Source organism: Podarcis erhardii (assembly GCF_964252035.2).
Source record: "Podarcis erhardii genome assembly, chromosome: 15".
In the NCBI taxonomy this organism is placed as follows: Eukaryota; Metazoa; Chordata; class Lepidosauria; order Squamata; family Lacertidae; genus Podarcis; species Podarcis erhardii.
Window position 1 is genome coordinate 11,069,121 of NC_138505.1, and position 20,674 is coordinate 11,089,794.

A 20,674-nucleotide genomic window follows, 5' to 3' on the forward strand; every position below is an offset into this window, starting at 1 on the left:
CCCAGGCCACAGAGAGGTTAGGCTGGCCTCAACCAGAGCCAGGGCTTTCTTGGCCGCGGCTCCAATCTGGTGGAACGCTCTGTCACAAGAGACTAGGGCCCTGCGGGACCTGACATCTTTCCGCAGGGCCTGCAAGACAGAGCTGTTCCACCAGGCCTTTGGTCAGGGCGCAGCCTGACCCCCTCCTCTGGCAATCTGCACAGAATTTTGCTTAATGGTTGCCATCAATTTGATTTTAATTAATTTTATAATGAATGTTTTTAGAATGTTGGATTATTTTGATTGTTGTTCGCCGCCCTGAGCCCAGCTTCGGCTGGGGAGGGCGGGATATAAATAAAAATTATTATTATTATTATTATTACTGTATTATTAACAGATTCCTTTGGCTCAAAATCGGCAAGAGCATCACTTATATAGGTGCATCCATCCTTACCCCCCGCCCCGACCTCTTTTTAATCTACAAATACCCCCATATATGTTCTCTTTCTTGCCTTACTTCTCATTCACTTCCGCTTTAACTCCAAAACCTCCCAAATCTATTTCCTCTCCCCTCGCTCCTGGCTTCTCCTCGCCCTCTTCTCTCCAGTCCTGACTGCAGACTCAGCAAGACGTCATTCTGGATGCCTGAGCAGGGGGCCCTTCCTTCCCACTGGTTTAGGGCCCAGAGAACTGCAGAAGGGCCTGGTTGTGTGAAGTGAAGATCTGGGTAGGCTTATCATTTCATTCTGGTTAAAGGCAGGCCTGAGAGAAGAAAGCCTGGAGTCTTCACTGCTCAGGAGCCTTTAATTCTTAAGCCTGGGTCCTGGCGCCCCTTCTCTCGAGGTAAATACACCTATTTTTTGTAAAGTGGCAACGAGACTCTGGTTTTATCTCTTCCGAAGGACGCCAGCGCTGCAAAGCTGCTCAGGGGAAGGCAAGCGGGATAACAGGGAAGTTAGCCAATAAACTCTCCGTTCCCATCATTCCTGCCACACCCTCAATCTTGGCACCTGGTTCCCTTTCCTTAAAACCTCCCCCGCCCCCATTCCATAAGTAATGGGGTTCGTGATGACTGCATCTCATTCCCATTGGTCGTGCCCTGCGTCTCCCACACACCCCAGCCAGTCATTTCTGTTGAACAGAGAACCCACCCCTCGGCTGGATCAGTCTTCCCAGGTCTCCCCTGCTCTTTGGCTGTTTTCATTGTCACTGGTGGCTGCGGTGGGATCCCTCTGCTCCCCGGGTAGGCTGTTCTCTTCTGCCAAGCTATTTAGGGTTTCGGTTTGGACGTCTCTAGGCTGGGTTGATGGCTCCTTTTGCAGCCTAATAATAATAATAATAATAATAATAATAATAATAATAATAATAATAATAATAATAATAATATATTTATACCCTGCCCACCTCGGTGGGTTTCCCCAGCTAATCTGGGCGGCTCCCAACAGAATATTGGCTCCCAACAGAATGTTAAAAATATGATAAAACATTAAAAACTTCCCAATACAGTGCTGCCTTCAGATGTCTTCTAAAAGTCAGGTGGTTGTTTATTTCCTTGACATCTGATGGGAGGGCGTTCCACAGGGCAGGTGCCACTACCGAGAAGGCCCTCCGCCTGCCTCCCTGTAACCTCACTTCTCGCAGTGAGGGAACCACCAGAAGGCTGATAACAAATGGAGGGAGCAGAACAATGGAATAAATTTTTTTTAAGCCATGTGGATTTTTTAAAAAGGGGGCAGACACCCCCCCTACCCCCCCCCCCATGGTTACTAAAGAGTACGGTCGATTCATCCCAGACTGTCTTCTTGAGACTGCTGCTTAGGTATTCTTATGAAATGGAGATGCCAGAGACTGCAGTGGGAAACTCTGGCATGATAGAGATGTTCTACCGCAGCTTGAATTAGGCCAGGCCTGCCTTGCACTCCCTCCAGCTGTTTCTCACCTGTGCTTGGCTGATGCTGCGCGATCTCTCTGCCGGCGGTTTTTAAACCAGTTCCCCACTTGGGTGGGGGTGAGCCCTGTCGCCTGGGCCAGGTGCCTCTTGCGGGAAGGGTTAGGGTACGGATCCTGAAGGTACCACTCCCGCAGGAGGTTCCGCGTCCTTTCCTGGGGGAAAAGGAGAATGGATGTCAGGCCACAGGACAGGTGCAGAGGAACGAGGAAAGAAAATACTCTTCTGCGGAGGCTGAAAAGCAGAATCAACTTATGCTCCATTTAATGATGTCTTTACTCACAAATTCCCTTCCCTTCAAGAGGTGTCCTTGTCTCCACCACTCTATTCTTCTCCATGCCTGCTATTCTTTTTCATATTTTCTTTTTACGATCACTTGTTTTTGTTTTAAATTAATGGTCTTTTGCTGGTTTTAATATATGTGTGTATGTGATTCTTTTCTTGCTTATAATATTGTGAGTCACTTTGAGCTGCCATAGTAAACAAGAAAGCAAGTAATACATATAATTACTGATGATAATAATAATAATAATAAATAATATTATTACATCCCCCCCTTAATGTGATGGATCCTGCTGTTTGCCAACACTTGCTCAACTTGTTTTATAAGTGGGACAAACCAGCTGTTCCTTCCTTCCGGACCGTCCATCCCATAATCCCACTCCATTTGACCACCACCCTTCCTTTCCCCCCCTGTCCAGCCAACAGGCAGCTAGCAGTCTGTGACCACAAAGTATACTCAGTCAGCCCTCATTGTTTTTTGGGGGTGGGGATTCTAGTGAAGAAGCACACCAACGTGTCTGCTGCCCCTGATTGCTTTGCTTGCCAAACTTACCTCCCCAATCGCCCTTCTCACACACCACACCAAATTGCCCCGTTTGGTAAATTGCTGTGTGAAGCCTTTTGTTAAGCATCACTTCCGACACATTTGATGGAGTTTGGAGCTGCTTCCATTAAACAGCTCACTTGTCCATTTGCATGGCTGCCTATTGGTAGCCAAGCGTACTGCAGAGCGTGACAACACCTTGCATTTTTATGTATATAGGAAGATATATACAAGTGGTTTTTTTTGCCAGGCTGGAATGTATCTCTGTACTCTGATCACGCCTCTCGTCTGCCTGGATGGAGGATAGAGAGTGCTGTGTGAGTGCATGTAGAAACTGGCCTATTGAAGAGCAGTACTTTGCATGTGTTGCTCCACCCACTTTTGCATGTGGCCCTCGGAAGGTTGCCTGGAAGGCAGTGTGGCCCTTGGGCAGAAAACGGTTCCCGATCCCAAACACAGATCTAGATCCCGTTTGTCTTTATGGCAACAGGGCAACCTCTTTAGACATGTAAATGGCGGTCCTCAACTGGCCAGCTAAGGACGTTAACTTACAAAGAAACCAGTCTGACCAGTTCAGGGGTCTCTTCTAAGATCCCAAGCCTCCTTGATACAGAAACACAGGCATGGAAGGGACACGAAGATATCATACAGACTGACCCCCCTCTCCCCAAAACTCTATAGCAATATAATCAGGTCCTGCTCACCTTGAAGCCATTCACTTTCTGCTCCCCATCTTGGCCAGAGTCCCTCGGCAGACCAGGGACCTTCTTCCGGGCAGGTGATCGGTCTGGCGGATGTATTGAGAACCTGTCTCCGCACCGCAGGGCTCCGAACGGTTCCAGGTGGTAGGCGGCCACAGTGGGCTGGCTGCAGTAGGGCGCCAACCACGCAGCCGAGGGAATTGGGCTGCTGAACAACTCCAAGTCATGGCAATTGGCGTGAGTGCAGCCGAGGCCTTCGGGGTGCCGGAGGGCGAGCGACGGCGGGAGGGACCACAGGAAGCGGGCGAGGCGCTCAAATTCTCCGCTCTCCTGCAGGGCTTCGCAGACGCGAGCCACCTGGCTTGGGGAGAAGAGGGGGACACTTGGTGGGGGCAAGGTCATCTTGGGGGATGGGCTGAGGCTACTGGGAAGCTAGGCGAGGCAGGCCTACGGGGCGAGGGGGAGCAAGATGGTCGAGCTAGGGGTGTGGGGAAGGGTCTACAGGACACAGTGGTAGAACACCCAGAATGCCTTGGGTAGAGGAGGGAGGGAGGGAAGTATGGAGAAGGAGAAATAATACAAAACAACACAAGTATTGTCAGTAGAAGCCCTCAGTGATGTTGTCATAGGAACAGGGTGAGGAGTTGCAACCCTCTCCCCAAATCTCTTCTGGAATAGAAGAGCCTCAGTTGCCAGATCAGGCCAAAGGCCCATCTAGTCCAGCTTCCTGTTCTCACAGTGGCCAACAGAAGCCTCACGAAAGCCTGCAAGGTGGACCTGAGGACAGTAGGCCCACTGCTGTTCTCTTCTAACAACAGCCTCTGATTCTGGAAGCAGAAGCCACTGTTGGTTCCCAGCAACTGGTATTCAGAGTCATCTGGACTATTTTTAATGTATTTCTTTTATTTTCGGGACCCTGCACTCATAATCTGATGCCCTTCTTTGTGTGGCCCCTCCATGAGAAGTCTGGAGGGTGGCAACACGAGAACAGGCCTTTTTTAGGGTTGCTCCCCAGGGAGGCCCGCCAGGCACCTTCCTTACATATCTTTAGGCACCAGGCAGAACCTTTCCTCTATAGCAAGGCCTTTGGCCTTTAACTACCTGTAGCCTTTTAGGAAATGGGTGGGATGTTTTAAATGTATTTTTATTTCCTCTTGGTTTTAATGTATACCCTCCAACACTTTGAAGCCAACATCCGGGATGCCGTCTTCCTGGTTTCCAGCTTCCCATTTTTTAATCGCAACTATACCCATTTTGGTGGTCGTAATCTTGGGTGATTTCGCGCCCTGGCTTCCTCCTCCCAAAGACGCACCAAAAGATGCACATTTTGGGTGTCTGCGCAAGATCGCAGCCCCCCAAAATAGTGCTTTTGGGGGTAGGGAATGGCCTCTGTTTTCTCGCAATAAAAAACGGGATGTCTCAGTTTATCCCGGACACTTGGGAGGTCTGTTAATGTCTCTGTGTGAGGTTTATTGTCTGTTAGTTTGGTTGGTTGAAATAACCAACAACAACAACAATAAATGTACACCCTGCCCACCTTCTCAGAGGAACCCAGGGGAGCAAACAGCAAATGATAAAATAACAAAAGCGCCTTTGCTCCTCTCCTCAGCCAAAATGGCTTTAGATCACATGTAATGATTCTTCAGGAGAGCAACGACATCTCTGTCTCAGGAGATCACAAAAAGCACACCCTAGAGCAAACCATCTCGAGATTCCTGCCACCCCTCCTTTCCAACTTTGCAATTCCAAATCACACCCCTCCGAAATTCCCTTGTCACCCCCACACACCCTGCCACTCAGATTGCCAACTTTCACACAAGCCTCGTTCCGCTGCCCCTTAACCAATGACTTGATCTGCAGGAATAAACAGGCCATCCATCACCTTTATTTCCTCTCCCCTCATTGATTTCCACAGATCAAGACGCCATTAAAGGTGCAGGAATAGGCCGGGATTTCCTCCCCACCCTCCCAAACAGTTGGCAACTCCACCTTGAACTGAAACCTGAAATCGCACCTATACCAGACCTTTCCCTATAGATATCCAAGCCCTGCTCATCTTAACCCCCTCCCCCATTTTTAAAAAAGCTACTCATACACAAAATGTTGTTTACCTTTTTTTACACCCCAGATGCCTTCCTTGGTGGGTTTTAGAGCCGGAGAATAGCCGGGGACATCCAGGTGGAGAATCTAGAGGCGCAGGGTCATCCTTAAAGGTCCCAGCGCTCCGTGGGGACCCTCAGCCGGTTGCTGTTTACGGCAAAAGAATCTCCCTTTCTGCATCAAGAGTTTCTTCTCGAACGCCTTGGGATGAAGCCTTGATGCTTTGGCACCCTGATTACCGGGAGCTAATCGCCACGCAAGAGGGTTTTAAACAGCTCAGGGAGAGGTTGCCTTGTGAGTGGTTTGAAGCGCTGACTTATTAATGTGTCAAAGGGGAGGTTGGACTTCAGCCGCTAGGCATCACAAAAGGTCTTTCTGGCATTAGGCGCTGCAAAGAGGGAAGGGAGAGGCAGATGGGTGGGTGAGATTGGGAGACCCGAGTTCCCCCCCTGAAGTGAATCTGGGGGTCTCCTGCTGATTCTATCGGGGTCAACCCTAGATTCTGACCCCAGTTTCCCCCAGCACGGTTGATGCCGCAGTTTAATCCGGTGCTTAAATTTTTGTATCTATTTTACATGCAGATATACACTTCCTTGGTGTGTGTGTGTGTGTGTGTGTGTGTGTGTGTGTGTGTGTGTGAATCACCACTTGAATTGACTTCCACACAAACGGGCCTGAGCCTTAAGGTCAGCTTCGGAGGTCATGATTTGTTTCCCCAACAAGCCTGATAGTGAGGGGGAGAAATTCGTGTTCAGTTCATCTTTAAAGGCCTAGGGCAAAGTTGTGTGCTGAAATGCATATATTTGTGAAAACAACCTCCAAAACATTGTATTTCGGTGAAAGTGTGTATATTTAGGCAACGTTTCAGAGGAAAATGTGTTTATTTGGGAGATATTTGTTCTGAAATGCGGGTGAACTTTTTGAGGACTTAAAAAAAGCAACTCAGTTTCAAACTGATGTGGAAGTGCTGAGAACTTAAGACTAGAAAAAATGAGAAACTGAGAGAAACCAAAATTGACAGATTTGCCCCTCCCTTGATATTGTTTATGGCATAAATCCACCGAGCCCCTTCGTTTCCTACATTTAGGAAGACACCTTAGAACAGGCTTTTAAAGTATATAAATAGTGTGTGTGGCTTATTCTGATGCACCATATGAGGTGCTTTTAGTTTATTCTGATGTTATTATGATTTTCATTCTTGGAAATTTTTTTTAAATGTTTGCATTAAAAACATTTTTTTTTAATTAAAAACATCCTTTTAAATGTTTGCATTTGATTCTGTTCATTCAGTTTTACAGTTTTCCGCTGTTGCCCATGCTCCCGTATGTGTTGTGTGACCTGTGTGAGCTCACAGAGGCCCAAAGACACACTGTTTGGGGGCGCTATACTCGCTATGGTGCTGAAAAATGTGCATTTTGGAGAGCCAGACAAGATTGCGGCCCTGAAAAGGGTGCTTTTTTCAGTGCGGGAGTGCTTTTGGGGGGGGGGGGCGCAAGATCTTGGCATGAAATCGTGCAAGATCACGGTGCCCAAAATGGCCGCCATGCTCTTGTATGAGAAAACAGGATGTCCCATTTTTCTCCCAGGACACCCGCAGTGTATGGGCTCGCTGGGCCTTCGGCCTGATCCCATGTTCTTATGAGTAACAAATAATTGTGATGATTATGATAAAGATGAAGTCGCTGGACTGGTAATTTTGGACGGATTCATTTGCCAGACTCCTTCCACCACCACCATCCCCACAAAGGATCATATCCTATTTTGGGCCTGGCCTGAATAGAATGAGAGAACCCTCTTTAGCTAGAAAGCAGGAAAATGTGAGGATCTCTCCACCCCCTGGGTGTTTGCTTAGGCATGAAGTGAGGTCATTAAGCAGCAGCAGGATGGAGACAGGCGTCAGGTTTTAAGAGCAGTCGCAGGGGGATCTTCACCCAAAGTCTTTAAAATTTGCATTCGAGATGGGTATAGCTGGACCACTTTTGCCCTTCGGCTCTGTGGGAGGGAGTTATCCCTACCATGTTTATTCATTTATACATCCACTCCATCCTTCCCTTAAAAAAAATAAACTAACTAAATTGCTAACATTTGAAAGGGGGAAAAAAACCACTTGCAAAATGGCCCCAGGGGATTGGGGAGGGTTTGTCATGTTATGGATGCTAGCCAATCAGTGTCTGCCACAGCCAGTCTCTCACTTGGCCCAAGAGTTCCAGAACTCATTTCTTAAGCGCTCATCCTGAGAGGATAAGGGATAACAATGGAAGGGGCTCAATGGTACAGGGGCAAAGCATCTGCTTTGCGTCTGGAAGGTCCCAGGTTCAATCCCCGGCATCTCTAGGTAGGGCTGGGAAAGACTTTCTGCCAGAAACCCTGGAGAGCCGCTGCCCATCAGTGTGTAGTAGATAGTACTAAGCTAGATGGACCAATTCCATATCCCATCCCAATCCTCTCCCACAAAAGGGCTCTTAAGGGGCAGGTGAGGAGAAGACCTTCTGTTGGAGCCAGTGTGGTGTATGGTTAAGAGTGGTAGTCTCGCAATCTGGTGAACCGGGTTCGCGTCTCCGCTCCTCCGCATGCAGCTGCTGGGTGACCCTGGGCTAGTCACACCTCTCTGAAGTCTCTCAGCCTCACTCACCTCAAAGAGTGTTTGTTGGGGGGGACAAAGGGAAAGGAGAATGTGAGCCGCTTTGAGACTCCTTAGGGTAGTGATAAAGCAGGATATCAAATCCAAACTCTTCTTCTTCTTAAGAACTCCTGAGAGAACTGCTGTTGGCCAAGGCAGGCAACACAGTATCTCACACCCTCCAAGCGTCCTGATTTTCCAGGGACAGACCAAAGGCTTCTGATTAGATACCAGAATGTCCCTATTTTCCCCAACAACAACACCAGCACCAAGATGGGGCGGGGGGGACAATGAGGAGCTCTGGAAGGTGCAATCGGAGGGCAGGGCTGTCCTGGGTTCGAGAGGAAAGGGAGAACAGAGCAGAGTGCAAGGAGCCTTGATTTTTTAAAAAATTGCTTTTGCATCTACGTCTCATCTTGCGTCTTTCTAACATTTATTTATCAGTGTGTTCCCCCCCCCCCTTTTGTAAATCTACCAAATAATAAAATGAAATTAGGATTAAGGGGCTTTCTCGGGATGGTGGAGGAGGGCATGGGGGCTGTCTCCCATTGGCATAGTGGTGGAGGAGATGCTTGGGGGAGTGGACAAGAAAATGGGGGGTCAGTTGTTGGGGCATGGGAAATGTCTCTATTTTCTTGTGTTGGAGGGTATGGTTTCTTCCTCTGAGCAAAGAGATTGTTCCCTGGGGCCAACTTCTTGGTGTGTCTGGTTCCTTGCAAGCCTGCGAAGGGCAGGGGGGAATTTTGGCAGGGGAGGGGGGGGAGAGACAAAGAGGGGTGAGGGGGGGTTTAAGCTGCTGAGAGGCTAGTGGCACACAAAGCGGATTGCCTGCGCCCAGGGTGTGCGCCAAGCGGCAGCTGTGTTAAATAGCCTTTCCCAGGATCAGGCCAGCAAGTAGCTTCCCCTGAAGCAGGAATTGATGAGCCTTAAGGGATTAGGGTGACAACAGCCACACCGATCAGCCACTTAGCATTCCTGCACTGGGTTAAATAACACCTGTTTGACCCACCGGCTCCTTGCTAAGCTGCCAGGGAGGCCCACGCCTCCTCTGCAACACACACACAAACACACAGAGGTCCAGGTAATGGGGTCTCCACACAGGTGGGAGAGTCTGGGCATGGTGAAAGGACCATTGGACTGTCCACAACTGGAATCTGCAATTCTGTACAGCCACAGGTTGGCTTCTTCGTGATTCCTTTGTGGGAAGAGTCTGGCTCAGTGGGTTCAGTCCACAATGGCATCTCCAGGTAGTTCTGAGAGAGACCCCTGCCTGAAACCCCGCACAGCTGCTGCCAGCCAGTGTAGACAATACTGAGCTGGATAGCCCGATTCAGGGTAAGGCAGCAGCCCCCTACGTTCCCAGTGCAGGCGTGCAGGGGACCAGTCTCAGCCCAAGGGCCACATTCGCTTATGAGCAATCTTCCAGGGGCCACATGCCAAGGGTGGGCCGGGCCAGAGCCAAAAGGGGGTGAAGCATCGGGTGGCAATCTGCCTTCCTACAGTGAGCCCCACTAAAGCAAACCCTGCAAGTGTCCAGGAAAAGAACAGGACATCCCGTATCTTCTTGCAAAAGAACAGCAGCCATTTCAGGTGCTGCAATGGAGGAGATGGAAGACTTTTAAAAGTCACATCTTCTCTCAGAGAATCCTGGCAATTGTAGTTTGAGAAGAGTGATGGGCTGTTGTTGTTGTTGTTTATTAAATTTGTGTACCGCCCTTCAGCTGAAGATCACAGGGCGGTTCATAACATAACAATACAAAATGAGAACACAAAATACTTAATAAAACAAAAGCAAACCAGTAGCCCCCTCTCACAAAGACATTGAAATGTTCAGTCAGTCAAAGGTCTGGTTATAGAGGAATGTTTTTGCCTAAAGATATGTAATGAAGGTGTCAGATGAGCCTCCCTGGAGAGAGTATTCCACAAAAGGGGAGCCACCGTAGAAAAGGCCAGTTCTCATGTTGCCACCTTCAGGGCCTCATCACACAAAGAAGGGCCTCCAGGTTGACTCATATTGGGAGAGGAAGTCCTTGAGGTACTGCGGTCCTGAGTTGTTTAAGGTTTTATAGGTCAAAACCAGCACTTTGCCTTGGGCCCAGAAACTAATTGGCACCCAGTACTGTTGGCCCAGGACCGGTGTAAAAGCTCAAACTGTCTTGCTCCGGTGAGCAACCCGGGCGCGGAATTCTGTACCAGCTGAAGTTTCCGAACCATCTTCAGAGGCGGCCCTACATATAATGTGATAAACAAGCCGTTATCAGAGCAAAGGTGACAAAAATTAGGCTATCCCTGTCCAGATAGGGGCGTGGCTGGTGGACCAGCCAAAGCTAATGGAAGGCACTCTGGGCCACTGAGAGCACCTGGGCCTTGAGCGACAACAAAAGATCCAGGAGTACCCCCAAGCTACAAACCTGCTCCTTCAGAGGGAGTGTAACCTATGGTTACCAGATGTCCCTGTTTCCCGGGGACAGCCCCCGGATTTACAAATCTGTCCCCGGACAAAATCTGTCCCCGGAATGTCCCCGGATTTCATTTAATGTCCCCGGATTTATATTTTAAGTGTTGTAGATTCATTAGTAGGGAATGAATGTTGCGTGGTTGGTTAAACAGCACAAGACACATCATATGGGGCCTTTGGTGAGGCAAAATGGCAGGCGCCACAGCAGCGAGCAGCTCCTGAAGCCAGCCAGAGCCAACTGTGCTCCCAGTCCAGCTCTGGGCTGCTGAGACTGCCGCCGCCACTACCGAGGGGGAACTGGGGATGCCCAGTGCATCACCAGGGGGAACCGCTGACACACACACCCTGTGACCCCCAATTGAGCCGGGAGTGAGAGTGCCCAGCCGACTGCCCAGCGGCACTCTGGGACCAGTAAAAACCCTAGAGCCAACGCAGGGAGAAGGGGGAGAGGAGAAGGAGAAGGAGGAGAGTTAAAGAGGAAGGAGAAAAAAGAGGGGAGACCCAAGCTTGCTGCGCCGCTGCTACCGCTGCCACCGCTGAGGAGAGGTAGGAGAGCACAAGGAGGGCAAGGACACGTGGCCGAGCCCAGGCCCGACCCAAGCCTACTCCATGGTGTCTAAGGCTCCAAGAGAGCAGGCCAGGACCCAGAGGAAGGCCACATGAAAGAGGAGACCACAGAAGAGAATATATTTTTTCTTCTTTTTTAAAAATAATAATAACTTTTTCCCTCTCTTTTCCCAAAAAAAGTGTCCCCGGATTCTTTGAAAAAAGTCTGGTAACCTTAGTGTAACCCCATCGATCTCCCACCCATCTGGTCTAGGGAACCAGCCACAAGCAAGGCCTCTGCCTTATCTGGATTGAGTCTCAGTCTGTTGGCTCTCATCTGGTCCTTTGCTGAGGCAAGACTACCTTCGGAATTGTAGCTATAACAGGGAAGGGAGAAGAACCTCAAAAAAGCCCAGTGAGGTCTGGATATTATCAGCAGCCATGGAATGATGGCTGACTGTTGGGTATTAATGGACCGGGGGATGAAACGGAGTATCTTAGGAGTGAGTGGCTGGCTAGAACTCCGAACAGGCGCTTTCTACACTGCAACACTTGGTTGCGAGTGCCATTTGTATTTTATTTTTCACTATCTAAAAGCAACGGCTGAGCAGTTCACATCTCCATCAAAATCTCATATTGAATTTGTTTCTGAGCATGATACAGGCTCTGCAGTACAGATTTCACATATTTTCAGTCCAGGATCAGCTGGTTTGCAACCCTTTTTTAAAAAAATAGTTAATAGCTAAAATGATAAATCAGAACCGAAACGGAATGGCCTGTGACTTCCAGCCAAAGGGCTGTTCTGGTTTGACAAAGCTAATTTAGGGAGGTTTTTAATGTTTGATGTTTAATTGTGTTTTTAATATTCTGTTGGGAGCTGCCCAGAGCGGCTGGGGAAACCCAGCCAGATGGGTGGATATAATAAATACATATGCCTGTTGTCTTTGTCCATGGAGTTTTCTTGGCAGGGATAGTATAGTTAAAGCTATGGTTTTCCCAGTAGTGATGTATGGAAGTGAGAGCTGGACCCTAAAGAAGGCTGATCGCCAAAGAATTGATGCTTTTGAATTATGGTGCTGGAGGAGACTCTTGAGAGTCCCATGGATTGCAAGAAGATCAAACCTCTCCATTCTGAAGGAAATCAGCCCTGAGTGCTCACTGGAAGGACAGATCCTGAAGCTGAGGCTCCAATACTTTGGCCACCTCATGAGAAGAGAAGACTCCCTGGAAAAGACCCTGATGTTGGGAAAGATGGAGGGCACAAGGAGAAGGGGACAACAGATGACAAGATGGATGGACAGTGTTCTCGAAGCTACCAACATGAGTTTGACTAAACTGTGGGAAGCAGTGGAAGACAGAAATGCCTGGCGTGCTCTGGTCCAGGGGGTCACGAAGAGTCAGACACGACTAAACGACTAAACAACAACCACAACAATACATACATACATACATACATACATACATACTGTATTAGCTTGAATATAAGCCACACCCGAATATAAGCCACACCTTTAAAATTGGAGGGGGGTGGGGAGAAAAGAAAAAAATACCCGAATATAAGCCACTCCATTCCTCGTTTCTCCTGACTGCATACTGGGTGGGAGTGGGGGAGCTGTGCTGCCTTGCTGTTGGCCTTTCCCCTTCCTCGCTCTCTCCCTTCCCAGCCTTGGGGGAGAGGACGGGGGACTACTCACGGGGCAGGCGCTGCTTTGCCACGCTCCTGGCGCTGTTTGCCCCATGCTCCTGGGCCCCTGGCTGCATACCATAAGGTTATGAATATAAGCTGCACTTAACCTCTTTGTGGTCGGAATTTGGGAAAATGTGAGGCTTATATTCAGGCCAATACAGTGGTATTATTATTACCTTATTATTAGTATTATTATTCACCAAATAATAATTGGGAGCCCAGAGCTGTGTAATTGCAGATGTGGCTGCTCCATCCCAGAGCTGTTTGCATTTTTCAACGCCAAGTAATGTGAGATGTGGAACAGAGACGATCCCCACCTCTTAATAATAATAATAATAATAATAATAATAATAATTTTTAAAACCCATACATTGTTTTCACACTGAAAAAGCTTTCAGAGAGTTTCCCGGTAAATGGATTTGCAAGGGGGTGGGGGACGATTTTCCTGTGGACACCTGGGTGGTTGGGACAAGCTGCTTGCGCTAATTGAGTTCCCAGCTGGTCCTGGGTCATTGTGGGGAAGGAAATGTGGGAGGACCAGAAAAGGGGAGCAGGGATCAGGCAGTTGAGTCGGGGTTAAGAGAGAAAAGCAGAACCTGGGACCTGAATGGGCTCCATCAGACTGCCTGGGTCAGTTATTATACTACTAATAATAATAACTTATTATTTATACCCCGCCCATCTGGCTGAGTTTCCCCAGCCACTCTGGGCGGCTCCCAATCAAGTGTTAAAAACAATACAGCGTTAAATATTAAAAACTTCCCTGAAGAGGGCTGCCTTCAGATGTCTTTTAAAGATAGGATAGCTGCTTATTTCCTTGACATCTGAAGGGAGGGTGTTCCACAGGGTGGGTGCCACTACCGAGAAGGCCCTCTCGCAATGAGGGAACCGCCAGAAGGCCCTCAGCACTGGATCTCAATGTCCGGGCTGAACGATGGGGGTGGAGACGCTCCTTCAGGTATACAGGACCGAGGCCGTTTAGGGCTTTAAAGGTCAGCACCAATACTTTGAATCGTGCTCAGAAAGGTACTGGGAGCCAATGCAGATCTCTCAAAACCGGTGTTAGTGGAACTGCAGCCTTCCGCTTTCCACTAATGCAGAATAAGGACGTGTTTATAACACCCCGATTTTAATCTCAGTAGAGACGTTCTGCAAACCTCCCGCTGTTTTATGTTACCAGTGTCTCAGCCTGCTGTAAGCTTATTAATTTATTCTGCGATACCCCACCCTCCAATTATTTATTGCTTGAGTTACACATGATTTGTCTACGATGTGATTTCCCCCAGGAGTTGTGGAGCACCTGCTTCACATCCTGAAAGGCCCCGGGTTTAATTCCCAATGTTATCTCCAGGTAGAGATGGGAATGTCCCCTTCCTGAAATCCTGGAGAGCTGCTGCCAGTCAGTGTGGACAGTACTGAGCTAGATGGACCCAGTGCTCTGCCTCAGCACAAGGCAACACAAAGCGGAGGTTATGGAATGAGCTAAGGAACATGATAGAGGGACGCGGGTGGCGCTGTAGGTTAAACCACAAAGCCTAGGACTTGCCGATCAGAAGGTCGGCAGTTCGAATCCCCGCAACGCGGTGAGCTCCTGTTGCTCTGTCCCAGCTCCTGCCAACCTAGCAGTTCGAAAGCACGCCAAAGTGCAAGTAGATAAATAGGTACCACTCCGGCGGGAAGGTAAACGGCGTTTCCGTGCACTGCTCTGGTTCGCCAGAAGCGGCTTAGTCCTGCTGGCCACATGACCCGGAAGCTGTACGCCGGCTCCCTTGGCCGGTAAAGCGAGATGAGCGCCGCAACCCCAGAGTCAGCCACGACTGGACCTAATGGTCAGGGGTCCCTTTACCTTTACCTTAAGGAACATGATAAAAACCATTTCAAACCCTTGCCATCAATTGGCATTGTCTGTGTGCATTATTAAAATAAGCAGACCATGTGGTTTAAAGGAGGATTGGACCGGGTGCAAGAGTCTCTCTTTCCGACTCAAAGTAAGTTTGTGTGGGAGCGAATCCTGAGTCCGCAGGCAGATGTCAGAAGATTCTGCAGTAGGAGCAGCTGGATCTGCCTGTGGCTTGGATAAATTAAGCTAAGCAGTGTGAATTTCCTCGCTTTGCCTGACTTATTTTCTTTCTGTGAGTCATGGGCAAGCGTTCAGAAATGTGACACTCCCCCCGCCATCTAAAAGTGATGACCGTCTTATTCTAACACCTCATTTTTTTCAGAATAGCTAAACCAGGTTCAGCATGCCTAGCCCACTGTTTGCCAACCCTGTGCCCTCCAGATGTTGCTTGACTGCAGCTCCCACCAGCCCCCAGCCACCAAGACCAATGGTCATGGATGGTAGGAATTGTAGTTCAACAATGTCCTTGGACTCCAAATCCCATCACCCCTCAGCCAGCATGGCCAATGAGCAGGCATGATGGGAGTTGTAGTCTAGCAGCATATGGAGGGCACCAAGTTTTTCATCCCTGCTCCCAAATGTGACAGAGCAAGGCGTTTCATTATGGCATTCTGGCATTTCACATATATCATCATCATCATCATCATCATCATCATCAATCATCTCACCTTCCACATTCGTCTCAAGTCAGGATCAGCGAATCTGTCAATTCCAGTTTCCCCAAGTTTTGGGGTTTTTTTTTTTTTTTTTTTTCATTTTTCCAATCCAAGTTCAGTTCTCCACCTTTCCAGATCGGTTTGTGATTTAAACCAAAACCAAATACTATTCCTCATGAAACTACACCAGCATTTTTGTGCAAATTTCTTCGGATATGCTTATTTTTGGATGCACTTTTGTCGAACACACACATTTTTGTGAAGCCGTTTCCCCTTAGATCACACATTTTGTATGGTGCTTTCACTGATGCAGTGGAACCTCGGGTTACATACCATCCTCCTTACGAATGCTTCGGGTAACGAGCTCCGCTAACCCGGAAGTAGATGCTCCTGGTTGTGAACTTTGCCCCGGGATGTGAGTGGAAGTCATGTGCTGGTGATGCAGCAGCAATGGGAGGCCCCATCAGCAAAAGCGCACCTCATGTTTAGAACAGTTTTGGGTTAAGAACGGACTTCCGGAATTAATTACCGTATTTTTCGGGGTATAAGACTAAGGGGTTTTTTTAACCAAAAAATTAGGTTTAAAATTGGGGCTCGTCTTATACACATGCTGAGGGGTGTTTTCTTAATTTGGATTCCCCCCAAATAGGGGACGTCTTATACATGGGGGCATCTTATACAGTGGTACCTTGGGTTACATACACTTCAGGTTACATACACTTCAGGTTACAGACTCCGCTAACCCAGAAATAGTACCTCGGGTTAAGAACTGTGCTTCAGAATGAGAAAAGAAATTGTGCTCTGGTGGCACAGCGGCAGCAGGAGTCCCCATTAGCTAAAGTGGTGCTTCAGGTTAAGAACAGTTTCTGGTTAAGAACGGACCTCCGGAACGAATTAAGTACTTAACCCGAGGTACCACTGTACATGGAAAAATATGGTAAGTTCATAACCAGAGGTACCACTGTATTTGCAATTCTACGCATGCTTTAACCTAGCAGATGCCTTTTCATAGACTTGGCTGTTTGTTCGTTGTTAGAAAACCCCTCTCACAGAGTTCCCTGGGAAGAAGGATTGACTCTTAAACCACTCTGGGAGTTGCAGCCCTATGAGAGAGAAATCAGGGGCGTGGGGTTCCCCTAACAACTCTCAGCACCCCAGCTGAACGACAGCTCCCATAATTCTTTGGGGGAAGCCATGACTGTTTAAAGCAGTATCACAGCGTGTGTGGTGTGAATGTGCCGGCCCATGTATATCTCACAGCCGGAACAGTGTTTTGAGGCGCCTGCTCTTATAAACACCATTTCCCATTGTGAGATCCCCTCTGGCCCTCCTAGTGCCGCCTGGCTCCAGCCTAGCCAGGGCCCCTGAGCCTTCGCATACCTAGCGTAACAATTAATCCTGCCTGTATCCAAATGTGCAAGGTCTGGGCAGAGAGCTGTCCTCAATGTATCAGTTGGAATTACCCTGGTATTTCCAGCCTTCTGTTACCGCTAATCGCCTTCCCTCGGTAACATCTTGTGTTAGTGCACAACAGGGAGCAGAGTCTAATTGACTTTGTCATTAAGCCCCCAGGATCTCCCACGGTTAGCGGCTTAGCCACAGCCTGGGGACATAAGCTGGATTGTACCTCACCAGGCCTACCTTGAAATAGATTGTGGCCAGGCCTCAGCCAGCCCTACAGCTGAGGCACAATGTCCCCCTTTTTGGGGGTGGGTCAGTGGGAAAAAAAATAAAAGCAGCCCACCCACCCAGAGGAGAAAACGAAGGGAAGTTTTCACCAGGATTTCTCAAAGTGGTCAATAACTGACCCCTTCTGGGGTCGAAAAGGGTTTTATTTATTTCTTTTTGGAAATAATTTGCATTAAAGGTTTCATGAACTACAAAGAATGTGCAATCTCTCTCTCTCTCTTTTCTTTTTAGATTAAATTATAAAGTCTTCTAGTTATGTTCAATGTAAAATGTAAAACAATATGATATCCAAGGAACAGGTTAGAAGGTTGTTGTTTTGCCAATTTGGTAGGTATGTGGGGGTTTTATGTCAGTGTCAATTGTCAGTTGAGTATTTCTATTTCTATATATTTATTGGTTTACATCAGGGGTCCTCAAACTTTTTCAGCAGGGGGCTAATCCACTGTCCCTTGGACCTTGTGGGGGACCAGACTATATTTTGGGCGAAAAAATGAATGAGGGACGATGAGCAGCTCATGAAAGGGCTCTGGAGAGGGGCTGCTTTAAATGGCGGCTGCTCGAGAAGGGCGGTGGTGGCGGCAGAGGGACAATGAGCGGCATGCGAAAGGGCTCCAGAGAGGGGCTGGCACCAACAAAGCCCAGCCCCCTTCCTCCTCTAGGCAGGGCAGGGAGAAGCCAGAAGGAGGGAGGGGGAGGAGGAGGGGGAGCTGCCGTGAGAGGGAGAGGGAAAGAACATGTGTGCTGACGATCCACGCACTGGCGATTCATGCGGCGATTCCTGGACCTTCCGTGGGCCAGATTTAGAAGGCAATTGAGAGACAATGAGAGAATATTGGGAGGGGGGTGTTTACCTTTGATCAACTGCAGTGAGATTTGTTTGCATTTGCATTAGGTCAGGTTAGCCATATTGATTTGTATGGTGTTGAAAGATTCCTGCTATCATTATTGTCTGTTTGAGCTGTGTGTGTAATAAAAGGGAGCCATACTGGGGCGAAGGTGTCCTCTTTCTTTTGTCCTCGTGTCAGTTTTAGTTTATTTTAGTTAACTTTTCTAATAAGGTCATTTCCCATACAATTTGGTCCCAATGGTCCATGTTTACTCCCGACAAGCCTCTCCAGTGCCTAACTATGACATTTCTTGCTGCAGAGAGGAGATAGGTTATAATAAGCTCTTTATGGCGTATGTGAACATTACTGTCTTGGAAGACATTTAACGGGGCCAATTTAAATAGGGACAAGGGGCATCAAAAATCAAGTGGAACGAGCATGTGCAGAGTGCACTCCTCTTGCCAGTGAGGACCCCTCTGCATTTAATGAGATGATTCCACAGTACAGCAGGATTCTCACACCATGTTGCTTTGTTGCTTAAAAAAGAAACCTGCATACCAAGTTTCACTTTGGAACAATTATTTCTTATGGTGTCAGAAGAATAAGTCTCGCACCCTTCTTTCCCTCCTGTAAAGATGCAAACCTATAAAAGCCTTTTGAGAAACTTCAGTGAAGTTTTTTTTAAAGGCTTCAAAGCTGTTTAAAGGCGCTAGGCCAGACTTTATTTCGTTTACATTGCAAAGAATCTGGGTTGAGGTCAAAGGCAAATTTAGAAGCTCATTAAGGGGTCAGTGGACGGAGAGGTTTGGCGAACCCTGGTTTAGGCTGCATTTTCCACAAGGGATAGTTCAAAGCACCAGCGATGGGACTCATTGATAGAAGTTAGGAATGGAGCCTCCCTGGTCAAAGGCAGTATACCTTTGATGGTCAAGAAAAATAGACAAACCAGGATGGTTATCAGCAACACAGTTGTGCATGTGAGCATCTTCAAGACATTTGGCTGGCTGGTGCTGGAAAAATAAATGATGGCCTGAGCTTGTATGATGATTCCTGGATTTCTGACTCAGCTGTAGGAAGCTTCAGGCTAGCCATTAAAACAGGTGTGGGAAACCTGTTCCAGCATATTTCGCTGGACTACATCTCCTATTTTGAATTATGGTGCTGGAGGAGACTCTTGAGAGTCCCATGGACTGCAAGAAGGTCAAACCTATCCATTCTGAAGGAAATCAGTCCTGAGTGCTCACTGGAAGGACAGATCGTGAAGCTGAGGCTCCAATACTTTGGCCACCTCATGAGAAGAGAAGACGCCCGGGAAAAGACCCTGATGCTGGGAAAGATGGAGGGCACAAGGAGAAGGGGACGACAGAGGATGAGATGGTTGGATAGTGTTCTCAAAGCTACCAGCATGAGTTTGACCAAACTGCAGGAGGCAGTGGAAGACAGGAGTGCCTTGCGTGCTCTGGTCCATGGGGTCAAGAAGAGGCGGACACAACTAAATGACTAAACGACAACAACACATCTCCTATCAACCCTGACCATTGGCCTTGGCTGGCTGCAGCTGATGGGAATTGGAGTCCAGCAACAGCTAGAGAAAGCCATGTTGGCTGTCCTTGTTTTGGCCTACAACTCCCTTCATCCCTGACCGCTGGGCATCCTGTCTAGGGCCTGACGACAGCTGGAGTCTGACTGGTGACAGTTAGCCCAGCTGGTTAGACCATGGTGCTGAGAACTCCAAGGTTGTGGGTTTGATCCCCATATGGGCCACTTTCATATTCCTGCATTGCAAGTTCAGGGTGACCCTCTGGGCCCCTTCCAACTCTCCCATTTTATAATTCTATGATAGGTGGTGCTCCACCCACTTTGGGCTGCCCACTACCATCAGGTGTCTCGGGAGAGGTTACCCCCTCCCCACAGGGCATTGGCAGCTGGTGCCCATTGGAGGCTGGTAGAAAGCATGGAGCCCAACTGTAAGTGGTGCCATAGTCAATGCAGGGGGAGCCCACTTATTCTCCTCTTGTCCCTGTATTTCTCCTCCCTGCTGAGTTCTGCAAGGGGCAACATGGAAACGAAAGAGGAAGCTGAGAGGCAGGGCGACCCCTTTGCACAGACTGTAAGGAAGGAGGCAGGCAGCTGAGGACAGACTCAGCTTGGTAGGGCAGCGCCCCGTTTCGCCCCAAAGAAGCAGCCTCCTCTGAATCAAAGGAATGGGGTCTTCCCTGCCTTAAAGGAGCATCAGTTTTCCTATTGTCATAGCTGTCAACATTTCCCTTTCTCAAAGGGAAATTCCCTTATTCCGAATAGGATTCCTCGCAAGAAAAGGGAAAAGTTGACAGCTATGCCTATTGTATTGCATTGTCTTGTACAGTGGTACCTCAGGTTAAGTACTTAATTCGTTCCAGAGGTCCATTCTTAACCTGAAACTGTTCTTAACCTGAAGCACCACTTTAGCTAATGGGGCCTCCTGCTGCTGTCGGAGCACGATTTCTGTTCTCATCCTGAAGCAAAGTTCTTAATATTTCTGGGTTAGTGGAGTCTGTAACCTGAAGCGTATGTAACCTGAGATACCACTGTATTACCTATCTGTCTGCAAGGACTGCTCCCTCCCTCCTTTACATTCCAGACTCTCCCTCACCTGAGCAGGTGCGCTCTGAGCTAGTTACTAGCTTCCAACCATTGAACACACTACCCTCGGTGCTTATTTTAAGCAGCCATCCTCCATCCAATCTTGGAATGCAGG

The 20,674-nt window shown here is 48.4% G+C and overlaps 1 protein-coding gene across 1 annotated transcript; it reads right to left on the reverse strand.

Moving 5' to 3' along the window:
- Window positions 1-382: 382 nt before the first annotated feature.
- LOC309330013 (homeobox protein SIX6-like) lies at window positions 383-4,338 on the reverse strand. Its single transcript, XM_081841401.1, has 3 exons — window positions 3,458-4,338; window positions 1,919-2,082; window positions 383-1,302 (listed from the first exon to the last, which is right to left on the reverse strand). The coding sequence occupies exons 1-3, from the start codon at window positions 3,854-3,856 to the stop codon at window positions 1,143-1,145; spliced, it is 723 nt and encodes a 240-aa protein (XP_081697527.1). The 5' UTR covers window positions 3,857-4,338; the 3' UTR covers window positions 383-1,142.
- Window positions 4,339-20,674: the final 16,336 nt, after the last annotated feature.

Excerpts from the sequence above, each read along its gene's own strand:
- LOC309330013 (XM_081841401.1), bottom strand. The coding sequence starts at position 3,856 with ATGACCTTGCCCCCACCAAGTGTCCCCCTCTTCTCCCCAAGCCAGGTG. Across the intron at positions 2,083-3,457 it reads AGAAAGTGAATGGCTTCAAG|GAAAGGACGCGGAACCTCCT; the intron begins GTGAGCAGGACC and ends CTTTTCCCCCAG. Across the intron at positions 1,303-1,918 it reads GCAGCATCAGCCAAGCACAG|GCTGCAAAAGGAGCCATCAA; the intron begins GTGAGAAACAGC and ends TATTATTATTAG.